A 12,226-nucleotide genomic window follows, 5' to 3' on the forward strand; every position below is an offset into this window, starting at 1 on the left:
AGAAGAGAAAAACCATAGTCAGAAAGAGCAAACTAAAAATGAGGGCATAAAAAGAATTAAGCTTTGAAAATTACCTGTGAAGGCTCCTACAGGCAGTAGCTAAAGCCCGATTAAAGTGCTGCAGATTCGGATTGCCATTCCTTAGGCCGTCTAGGTCCAGCTGCAGTTGAGTCCTGAGGTATTCATTCACCAGACTAACCATTCCACTTGTCATGCTATAAATATAATATGCTGTTACTATAATGATTGACAGTCTCTTTTCACCCCTGTGTGTCTTGTTCAGCCACGTGCTTTTCAACCACTGAGGTTGTTGCTGGCAAAAATCCCTTTGGGACAGGAGATCAGTTCCTGCCTTTATGTTTTTTAAACTCAAAGGACATTCCTACACAAGGAAGGTCCGCTCCAAACAATGTCTTTCTAGCATTTAAGTACCTGTCAATTCTCAAAGACAAATCTTTCTCACTGTTCTCTTTTACTGAGGGACTTTTAGATTTTGCCCTAAAGTTATGACTGGTTTTTATTATTAATCCATGAAAAATCCATCCATATAGACAGTATGTCAGAATACATTCAGGTCGCACAGCATTACTGTAGAAACATCTTTTACAGGACATTAAAAAACACATACACACACATAACAGATATTCGTCACCGAGCAATCTAGTGGGTGGTCTTTTTGAAAGTACAGTGTCATTGCTACATTGCATAACTGCAGTTCTTCACATATTAGATATACATTAAGAACGCCCATAAACACAAAGCAAGAAATGTTTTTAAGTCAAGTGGTGCTCCCAATATGGCAGGAGTCAAATTTAAATATTTGGATCTTAGCTTAGCTGTTTCAAGTGTAAAGCACATGCCCCTCACCAGATGTACATGACCAATGCCGCCTTTGCATTACTGACATAAAATTGAAACTGGACAACACCTACAGTACTTGGATTTGCATGTCCATATGTGCTCGTGTTTCAGTCATGCTTTTTCCATCTAAAAGAGCATTAAACTTAAGGCGCCCTCTTTGCAAATGTGCACTTCACTGGGAAGGAGTCCCAGTAAAATTTGATTTAAGGGCAATGAGAGTTTTAAGTTAGCAGTGCTTATAAGAAGCCCTCAGGTTAAAAATCAAAATTACTTGAACAGTACATGGCAAAATATGAGAAGCTACTTTTCAGACTTATGTGTGCAATTTTTAGTATAATTAATTTTATCCCTTAATGTTCATATCAATCCAATTTATGAGTTTATGAGTAGAATGCTCTGTGAGAATATTCACATACAAGTGCTGTAAATTTAGTTATTTAAAATGTATTATTTGTTGGATTATTATTATTGAATGATTGTAAAGGGCATTTGATTCAAAACATATTGCTTGTATAAGTGTGGGACTGCAAAATATGACCATCTCGTCGCTCGTTTAAAATGATTCTGAAAAGTTGGAGAGAATGAAAATCAGGTCATTATCTGTCAGGTACAGTAAATGAGTGTTTCTGCTTACCATTGGACTAAACTCTACCTTGAGACCTGCAAATGTACATCTGAATACAGCTAGATGCCTTTTTTTAACCTGCAAGTATCCTTAAAATTTTCAGTATTCTCTTCAGCTCTTATTAAATTACACAGCACTCCTTTGCCAGTGAAAAACATGATTTTGTAGTTATGTTTAGGTGAGGTAAACATTTCTACTTGTCTTTGTGTGTTCATTTGTATTGTATTCATACTTTCATTCAATTACCTTGTGATGCTTTGTGTGGCACAGTATAAAATATTCTTTGATTGATTGATTTATCCTTGGTGGCAAAATCACCTATCCTTAGTGGAAGAGAAAAACATTTCTTAGGATATGTTTCCAAGGGTAAATAGCGGGTGTGTGAGATGACATTCAGACTGCCTGGCCCTGTGTCAGCTTGTGGCACAGCTGAGGTTTGGCATAAAGCTCTAGGCCTACCAGCCAGTCTATGTCCTCATCTTCACATCAACTTTACTGCTGTATTTTATATGGAAAGGACAAGCACATGAGTACAAGAGGAGCAGTGGATATTTCATTTTGGAGTGACATGATGTAGAGCTCGATATGGGTGGAGAGCAATTTGTAACATGAAGCGACATTTCAGAAACACATCAACACATTTTAAAATGGGTTCAGGAACTAGGAATGAAGTGGTTACTGTGCTTACCTTATTAAAAAATAACCACAGTGTGATCTTTTGACTAAGGCTCTCAACTTTAAACCACAAGGATTTAAATTTAGTCTCACACTGTGACTCTCTATCTGACCCTGAGTGAGATAAAACTGGTAACGTACTGGTAAAATGGCTTGGCATGGCATTCAATATAAAGATGCCATCTAAAATAATCCATGTTTGTTTCTTTATAGTTTACATTCAATATAAAGATGCCATGTAAAATAAACCATGTTTGTTTCTATGTATTTTACTTTTTTGGTTCTATTCAATAAGGGCGCGCACAAAAAGGCGACCTTCAAAAGGGCGACCTCAATTGGGCTCGGAGAATAAAAGCGCACATAAATAAAAGCGATCTTCAAAAGAGCGACCTCAATTGAGCGCCGAATAAAGGCGTGCGTAACTAAAGGCGAGCTTCAAAAGGATGACCTTCGGAGCGAATTAAATTAATTGTCCTTGATTATGCTAATAGACCGCATCTCGAATATCTACGTGGCATTGCACATAAACTTGCTTTCACCTTTTTATACATTCAGTCATTGCCTTAATCTAATTTTCTGTAATTTTGAAAACAACGAAATATAGAGAGCTTTAGAAATAGTTCGTTAGAAGTAGTTCGTTAGAAGTGCATGCATTAATTAATTGGATGTTTTAATATTCTTGCTTTCACCTTTTTATACGTTCAATCATTGCCTTTATCTAATAAATTTTCTGTAATAATTTTGTTGCGTTTGCCTTTATTCGCTTATTCGTATACGTCACCCTTTTGAAGCACTCTTTTATTTATGCGCGCAGTTATTCGGCGCTCAATTGAGGTCATCCTTTTGAAGCTCGCCTTTATTTATGCGTGCCTTTATTCGGCGTTCAATTGAGGTCGCCCTTATGAAGATCGCTTTTATTTATGTGCGCTTTTATTCGCCGCACCCAATTGAGGTCGCCCTTTTGAAGGTCGCCTTTATGTGCACGCCCTTATTGACGGATACCTACTTTTTTAGGTGCTCAAGCCATTAGAACTAGTTTTCCTTGTTATAGATTTTTTTGATACATTAAAGCAAAACAACTCTTTTTCCCTAGTTTTTTGCATATGTATTTTTTGCAGTGAGAGCAGTTGAAGCGATACTCCTGCTTGAACACCCTAGGCTACCCTATCCGAGGACACAGCCTCCAGCTCCTTCTGGGGAATTTCAAGGACCTCTGAAGCCAAACAACAGTTTGGGTCTTCTTCCAGAGGTCTATGCCTGTTAACACCCCAAAGGAGGTACACAGGAGGGGTCCATACCACCTGCTTTAACCACTGCGAGTTACTCCTCCAGATCCAGAGGAGCAGTGATTTTATTTCAAGGTCCTACCAACTCACCCTCTCACAGACAGTTGGCATAAAAAGAGAGAACTTAATTTTTGCAGCTTACCCCCTTTATGTCATTCTTTCCTTTACAACCCAGAGCCCAAAATGACAGGTGAGGTTGGGAAAATAGATTGTGACCTTAGGTTGTGTTTGGAACTTGCTTGCCCCAAATGATTCTATGAGCTTTGTTGTCAGGCGCAGTACATTTCTGCTAGGCAAAAACAGCAACTGAAAAATGAGACCCCTGTGATGGTCTAAAGAAATATATTTGAACCTCGGAAAGACAAGACATATCGGGTGGCACTCCTACCTACAGTTGTGTTGATTGGCATATATGTAGTGTCAGACTGACCCACAGAACTCAAAACCCACATGGTGCCAAAATGTGAGCTTACCACCCAGAAGCTGAAACAAAAGGTTTGGGAGCAATGCCAGATCAGTGCCATACACTGATTAAGGTTTCATTAGACCTTAATAATTGAAACAATATCTATACTCTGAAAAATATTGGGAATTTATGAATTAATCATTTTATTTCTATCTATTAAATTATTCATATTTTGAAATTTGGACTTAGTGAACGTTCAGCAGAGTTGACAAACATTCTTTTCTCTAGTAATTGATTACATTTATACCTGGGGATTTTCTAGCTGTTCTTGGGCTAGTTTTGAGGTACTATCCTTCCGGCATGCCTAACCTTTCCCTAGGTTTTCTGTTGGAGGATTATTAAACAACAAAGGGGTACAATCACCAAACACCCAGACAACCTGAAATAGTTCCACTCAATTTCCAGAAGCAGTGGCTCAGCCAGAGGTTGCAATTTTGAAGAGCTATTCTCATTCTATTTTACACAGAGTTTAATTGAGCAACCTTGTCTAAAAACTCTTTATTTCTGCCTGTAAAAGTTATTATCTTTTTAGTCACTGCTCACCACAGCTTATAACCAAACCTGGCACAGGAAGAGATGGTAATTTGAACAGTAAAAAAGAGCTGAACAATTCAGCAGAGCACATACAGCATTGTTCCAAGCCCACTACCAAGTGTCCAGTGGTAAAATTGTGATCCCTCCACACTCATGTATGCATAAGACATAAGAATAATTTCAATTCCACTTCTAACTAGTCCCTTTTTACTTTTTTTGTTCATTTTCTTCTCTATCCTAAATTTCTCAAGTCCAGAACTAGGATGTGGAAAACAGCAGGCTAGAGGAACTTATTGCAATACGTTTTGCATCCAGTCTAGGATGTGGTTCAGAAAAGCATGCCTAAGACCCCTCGGGGATGTGCATTGATACACTCCCCAGACAGGATGGTAAAATAAATAAAGGCTGGAGGACTTGGCCTAAGGAGTTACCCATCCTCCAAGTACCTAAATGGCAGTAACCGGCACATGCAACTTCACTTTAGACTCCTGTAGCCAATTAGACAGATGCTGCGAGGGACACTTTTGTAAGATCCCCTAATGGGAGCAGCCAAAAGAAGAAGAAGACTTTATCTTTGTGTAAAACTCACATCTAATCTAAAGTTACTCTATGATTCACTCATTGCTTTAGTATGTGTATGTGTCAGTCTGTGTGTACTGTATGTGTTAATCTTAGACTACACTTATACTGTATTACAAGGTTGAAGTGACTCAGATCTGATTTTTCACCTTAGAGTTACAATACTGCAGCCAATCTATTTTATTTTAGTGGAAGTCAGGCTGACCCAGAAGAGCTTCTCATGCTAACCAGAAGTACTTCAGTGTCAAGTCTTAAAATGTCCCCCTAGCCCTCATCCAGGTGAAGTTAGAGTCTGGTGGATGTGGAGGCAAGGGCTTGTCTGACATGGAGGATGAGATGGAAATGAAGCTAGTGTTTTGGAAAAGAAGTTTCAGGGGTGTGAGGAAGCATGTTGAAAAGGATATGAGAGATTAGATTGGAACTCTCATTAGGTGCCAGTTAGGTTTATCTAGTAAGGCTCAAAGTGGCTTAGCTATGTTTATGCTGTGTTTTATTTGTGTCACAACTTTCCTGTTTTCTCTCTTCTAAACCCTTAATATTTCTCCCAATAATCCCTATTATTTCAGATTTCTGAACTCCATCAGTTGTTGTTGAGGGTGTAGGATTTTGTTCATGAGCATTTCTATGGGTCATAGAGGAGAAAGAAAGGCCATTCAGACAATTCCTATGACACTGTCCTACTACAGTCTCCAAATTAAAAATGGAAATTTTTTTGTACATAAATCTCATTGCTAAATCCATTGAAATGACATAAATAATTTTATTGCTAAACATATTTTTTGATGCATTATTTGTGAGATTAACACATTTTTCCATTTTATTTTTCTATAAAAACAAACAGTCCAGAGTCTTACTAACACAGGCACAGTACCTAGTGCTTGAGAGATCTTGGAGCCTCTGTTGAAGGATGTGGGGTAGAGGCACTCTACTGCTTGGTGGCTGCTCAGATGTAACCCTCATACTTGATGTCACTTGTATTACATTCTGGGATGTAGTAGGTACAGCACGGTCATCGTCAACATCTAAGGAATGGGGGAGTGAAGAGAAACCAAGAGCAGGAAGTTGTTAAATAGTTAAAAAAGCTATTGAATTAAAATTTATGTAATGCAAGAAAAGGCAAAACGATTTTTTGTAAAAGTCTATAAACATAAGTATGTTAACAGAATATGTCACTTCTTGTTAATCAAATCTTGCCTTTAACTTTTGCATTTTTACTATGCAGAAGTAAAGATTACTAATTTTTTTTTTTGGTGGTTTCCACCTGTATGGCTACATGATAGGAATTAGGCCACATGAGCAGAACTAGGCCCGATTGCTGGGGTCTTTCAACAAGCATATTGAGAAATGTGCTCTTTTCAGTATCTCTGTCCCAATGATATTAATCTGGTAAACCTAGAATGACTGAGTCTTCCATGTGCTAAGGTCCTATTACCTCCATGAATTTAAATTAATATGGTGAAAATAACTAAGGCATAGCACATCATTAGGCATTAGCCTTAAACCATACATGTACTTATAAGAGCATTTCCGAAGGTATTAAGGCTTTTCCTCAAATATGAGGAGACTAGAACCTTCTGGAGCACTAATAGTCAGCCACGTACAGCTGAACAATAATCCTGCAACTATGATTTGACAGTAGATTCCATTAAAATTGCTTTGCACATTCACATTAATGTAAGATGTTTGTCAAAATCAAAGCACAGAATGTCCATTAAGGACTAGCTTTGATCCACATACACATTTCTAGCAATAAGAAAAAAATGGACAGGATGCCGATACAACGAAAAGGGTGCTCTTGTAATTTTAACATTATGTTCCAGTGTTGTGATTAATTGTATGGGTGTTCATTATGCAGCTCAAGGTAGTTCAACTTCCCACAGTTACATTTTTAAATGCTAATATAACTGCAAGTGTTTTCTTATATTTAGGAATATGAGAGACTTTGTAAGGGCTTTCTTATCATGATTCCTAGAGGTAAAATGTTGAAAATTGTGTTATGCATTATAAGTTGCCTTAGTGAAAAAAAAAAAAAACTCCTGAGACAGCAGTTCAGTAATTGTCATTATGGTTTTATTTGTGTATTACAGCGCCAAGGAAGGAGCCAGTCTACTGGCCTAGGTGTGCCAATGTTTGAATGTAGTTGTGATGACAAATATTAAAAACCACAACTGACTGTTTCTGGCTACAGGTTATGCTGAGATGAACTATGGTGAACTGTAACTTAAATCTGAACTTTTTTTTATCTACAGATCTGGGATTTTACTCACAGATGTTTCATTAAGAGCAACATGGTGAAACTCTGCTTTAGTTTATCACTGTTTGTATTTTTGTCTAAGTCTACACATATTTCTGATTTACTTTATCTCAGTGTATCATTTATCTCAAAGAAGAGGATGAAAAATGGAATGGCTGTTGGTCCAGATGATATACATGTGGAAGCATGGAGGTGTTTAGGAGAGATGGCAGTGGAGTTTTTAACCAGATTGTTTAATGGAATTTTGGAAAGTGAGAGGATGCCTGAGGAGTGGAGAAGAAGTGTACTGGTGCCGATATTTAAGAATAAGGGGGATGTGCAGGACTGCAGTAACTACAGGGGAATAAAATTGATGAGCCACAGCATGAAGTTAATGGAAAGAATAGTTGAAGCTAGGTTAAGAAGTGAGGTGATGATTAGTGAGCAGCAGTATGGTTTCATGCCAAGAAAGAGCACCAGAGATGCGATGTTTGCTCTGTGGGTGTTGATGGAGAAGTTTAGAGAAGGCCAGAAGGAGTTGCATTGTGTCTTTGTGGACCTGGAGAAAGCATATGACAGGGTGCCTCGAGAGGAGTTGTGGTATTATATGAGGAAGCCAGGAGTGGCAGAGAAGTATGTAAGAGTTGTACAGGATATGTACGAAGGAAGTGTGAATGTGGTGAGGTCTGCAGTAGGAGTGACAGATGTATTCAACGTGGAGGTGGGATTACATCAGGGATCAGCTCTGAGCCCTTTCTTATTTGCAATGGTGATGGATAGGTTGACAGACGAGATTAGACAGGAGTCCCTGTGGACTACGATGTTTGCTGATGACATTGTGATCTGTAGCGATAGTAGGGAGCAGGTTGAGGAGACCCTGGAGAGATGGAGATATGCTCTAGAGAGGAGAGAAATGAAAGTCAGTAGGAACAAGACTGAATACATGTGTATAAATGAGAGGGAGGTCAGTGGAATGGTGAGGATGCAAGAAGTAGAGTTGGCGAAGGTGGATGAGTTTAAATACTTGGGTTCAATAGTATAGAGTAATGGGAATTGTGGAATAGAGGTGAAAAAGAGAGTGCAGGCAGGGTTGAGTGGGTGGAGAAGAGTGTCAGGAGTGATTTGTGACAGATGGGTATCAGCAAGAGTGAAAGGGAAGGTCTACAGGATGGTAGTGAGACCAGCTATGTTATATGGGTTGGAGATGGTGGCACTGAGCAGAAAGCAGGAGACAGAGCTGGAGGTGGCAGAGTTAAAGATGCTAAGATTTGCATTGGGTATGACAAGAATGGATAGGATTAGAAATGAGTACATTAGAGGGTCAGCTCAAGTTGGATGGTTGGGAGACAAAGTCAGAGAGGCGAGATTGCGTTGGTTTTGACATGTGCAGAGGAGAGATACTGAGTATATTGGGAGAAGGATGCTAAGGATAGAGCTGTCAAGGAAAGAAGAAAAGAGGAAGGCCTAAGAGAAGGTTTATGGATGTGGTGAGAGAGGACATGCAGGTGATGGGTGTAACAGAACAAAATGCAGAGGACAGAAAGATATGGAAGAAGATGATCCACTGTGGCAACCCCTAACGGGAGCAGCCAAAAGAAGAAGAAGACTTTATCTCGGTATAAAACTCACATCTAATCTAAAGTTACTCTATGATTCACTCATTGCTTTAGTATGTGTATGTGTCAGTCTGTGTGTACTGTATGTGTTAATCTTAGACTACACTCATATTACAAGGTTGAAGTGACTCAGATCTGATTTTTCACCTTAATGTGACACAAATCAGATGTCTTCAGGACTGTGTGGACACAGAAATGATGATCTATTCAAATCTGATTTGAGTCAGTTTCAAATGTGGTCCATTGATCGGATATGTATCTGATTTGTGGCCACGTGACATGAATGAGAACGGACAGTAAAGAATTAATTTGTTTTTTTACCTACAGTATATGCGTTGGCTGAGTGCTGTCATCATCAGTCAGCACCAGCAGGGCAGCAATACAACAATGGAGGAGAGCTACAGGTGTGACAACAGTCACAATCCCACACTTGCTGCTTCCTTTACAATACCAAGATATCTGTTGATGTAGCAATGTAAGCAATATCTGAGAAAACAGCAAAAGCTAGCTGTTTGTCTTTTTTCGCCTTCTCGATATACAGTTGACGAACTGTCCCCAGAGCAAAATGGGATGCACACTAGCGACTAGCAAGTCAATTTTATACCATGAGTTGTCACATCAATATGACATTTTTTTATTGTTGGTGATGTAGATGACTTGTGCTCAAACATATCAATTTTCGCACATGTTCTGTTTCGAATGACAGATGTGTTCACATTATAGTTAGATACAGGCCACTTGTTCTGTTATGAATGTGAACCATCAAGATCTATCAGCAAATCCGATCTGGGCAAAAAATTGGAATTGAACAATGAGGCTTGTAATGTGAACATAGTAAAAGGTGCGTGAGAATAGCCCAATCCATAACAAATTTAGTGACATCTACTCAACCCAGGGTAATACAGTTGCAGAGAGGAAAATGAAGCAAATTTAGTGCATTTGACATTGTTTGTGGCTTTCTCAGGCAAATCATGCTAATTTAATTGCTCATTAGAGTAGTTTTTAAAGGAGCCTTTCTTGCTTTCTGGTTGCTCAGTCTTAATGCTTTGCATACTAAAGTTTTCTCAGTTTTTTTAAAAAACTTTTTTTGTACCTCATGTGATTTTGACTGCTTTACTGGTTTAATGCTCATATTTAACTTTGGTCCTAGTAAGATTCCTGAAACACTGATTGACTCCTGCTTGTTCCAGAAAAATGTTTGGATTTAGTCAAATCATTTGTCAGCTTTTTTTGATTCATTATACTCAGGGCCTCAGTCAGTTTTTACCTTAATTGTATGCTACTAAAATATGCACATGTAATGGTAATGTGATGCCAAAGTGACACAATATCACCCATAGGAGTGAAAAATCAAAAAGAAATCTCTGTAATATATTTTTTGGTTTCTTCTCGACAACAATGAAATCATAAAGAAATAAAATGTGGGCAATGCCTTTTGTCTCTTGCTTCTCAGATTTTTCTTCTGAGAAAAAATACCCTGGTGTTCTCATAAGGGTCTCCTCTTGAGTTTCAGCAGAGATCTTAGCAAAGTCAAAGAGTGGTCTCAGATCTTCCAAGTGGTGTTTTGACATTGTTTTTGCAAAGTTTTTCCATTGTGTGCTCAGTAATACTGTATATGGTAAAATGTATTATCGGTAGTAATAAAACACTTTACTATGATTACAAAGCTGTTGTCCTTGAATAATACTATTAGTTACACTAATATTCAGTCTATTGCTCTGCTCCAGTTAGATCATACTTATTCTAGAAGAAAAGGTAGGCAGTGTGGCATAGTGGTTAAGACTTTCAGGCTTTAAACCCTGAGGTTGTGGGTTTAAATCCCACTACTGACACCACTGATGACTATGAGCAAGTCACTTCACCTGCCTGTGCTCTAATTAGCAAAACAAAAGAAATGTAACTACAGTAATCCCTCACCTATCGCGGGGGTTACGTTCCAGAGCCCCCCGCGATAGGTGAAAATCCGCGAAGTAGCGACCTATATTTATTTTATTATTTATACATATTTTAAGGCTTTATAAACCCTTCCCACACTCTTATAAACCTTTCTCACTCTCTTGTTAACCTTTCCCACGCTCTTATAAACACTTCCTATGCTCTTAAACACTTTCTGCATTCTTAAACACTGCAGACCAACACTGCACACTGCACGCAGCGATCAGATGTCGATGTGTCTGCACTCGCTTTGTGAAGGGGGGCAGCTGAACTCTGAGCAGAGCAGAAATGGACTTTGTGCTGCTTCTGCCAAAATGCCTGCTTGTCGCTCTGCGCGTTCGGAAGGAGGAGGAGGAGTGTGTGTGTGTGGGGGTGTGAGGGCTGAACGCACGTTCGCTCAAACCCCCCTCCCCGGAGGCGCAGTAGCTCCTGCCACTTCGCATTGTCAAGGGGGTGGGGAGCTGAATGAACGCTAAGGAGAAGTCGACTTTGTGCTGGCTTTGTGCTGCTTGTCGCTCTGCGTGTCAATAATTTAAAAGCCTGTACATCACCAATTTTCCTGTCTCACTGTCTTGTCTTGCGTGAAGTTAAAATGTTTTATAATAGTGAGATGTTACTCATATGCTTAGCCCGACATCCACATATCATATGTGTTAACAAAGTGTGTTTTATAAGTTTACATGTGTTTAAAGCATGTGGGATGGGTATTTTAAGGCTTAAACTATAAAAATGTTTATTTATATGGTCTTTCTATATCGCGGATTTTCTCCTGTTGCTGATGGGTCTGGAACATAACTTCCGTGATAGGCGGGCAATCACTTGTATTTAAAAACCAGCGAAGTCGTGAATCCGCGAAAAGTGAACCGCGAAGTAGCGAGGGATTACTGTAATCATATCTCATATGTTCTAAGTCACCTGGATAAAGGCATGAGTCCAGCAATAAATAAAATATGAAGTCTTGAAAGAGTTTAAAACAAGACTAGAATGAGATCTCACATAATATACCATGCTCTTCGAAATAAGTTCTTTATTTTGACTCCTTTTCCCTCCGTTGCATCTCATGTCTCCTTTTTGTCACAAACTATTTCTCATAAGGAGTTCTACACGAAACACCTGTGACAAAGATGATTCTTACATGAAACATAAATGCGAATCTCTTTTAAATTTTGTGAGCCATCAAAGATCAACCTGTGAGAAGTAAAATTTTCCTGTGGGTATATAGACATGATAACCACTTGCAGTAAATGTGGAAAATTAGGAATTATTTTTAAGACCTATAATTTTGGAAGTATTATTTTTAAATAATTACTTGCAAATTCTGGCCTGTTAAAAATGACATGCTTATATAGGCGATGCTATGCTCCAGAATGAATTCACACACTTCAGGGCTTGTCCCTGCCATTCAGCTAATGCTGC

General features: G+C 38.7%; 1 protein-coding gene across 1 annotated transcript in view; it reads right to left on the reverse strand.

Annotated features, from left to right (window-relative positions):
- The window catches only part of inppl1b (inositol polyphosphate phosphatase-like 1b), a 106,558-nt gene that overhangs the window by 50,232 nt on the left and 44,100 nt on the right, over positions 1-12,226 (reverse strand). Inside the window, exons 4-5 of the mRNA XM_028815817.2 lie at positions 5,898-6,048; positions 75-215 (exon numbers count right to left, since the gene is read on the reverse strand). Of these exons, the coding sequence (XP_028671650.2) occupies positions 75-215; positions 5,898-6,048 (292 nt within the window). The remainder of the gene's footprint in view (positions 1-74; positions 216-5,897; positions 6,049-12,226) is intronic.

Source organism: Erpetoichthys calabaricus, chromosome 12 (genome assembly GCF_900747795.2).
Source record: "Erpetoichthys calabaricus chromosome 12, fErpCal1.3, whole genome shotgun sequence".
In the NCBI taxonomy this organism is placed as follows: domain Eukaryota; kingdom Metazoa; phylum Chordata; class Cladistia; order Polypteriformes; family Polypteridae; genus Erpetoichthys; species Erpetoichthys calabaricus.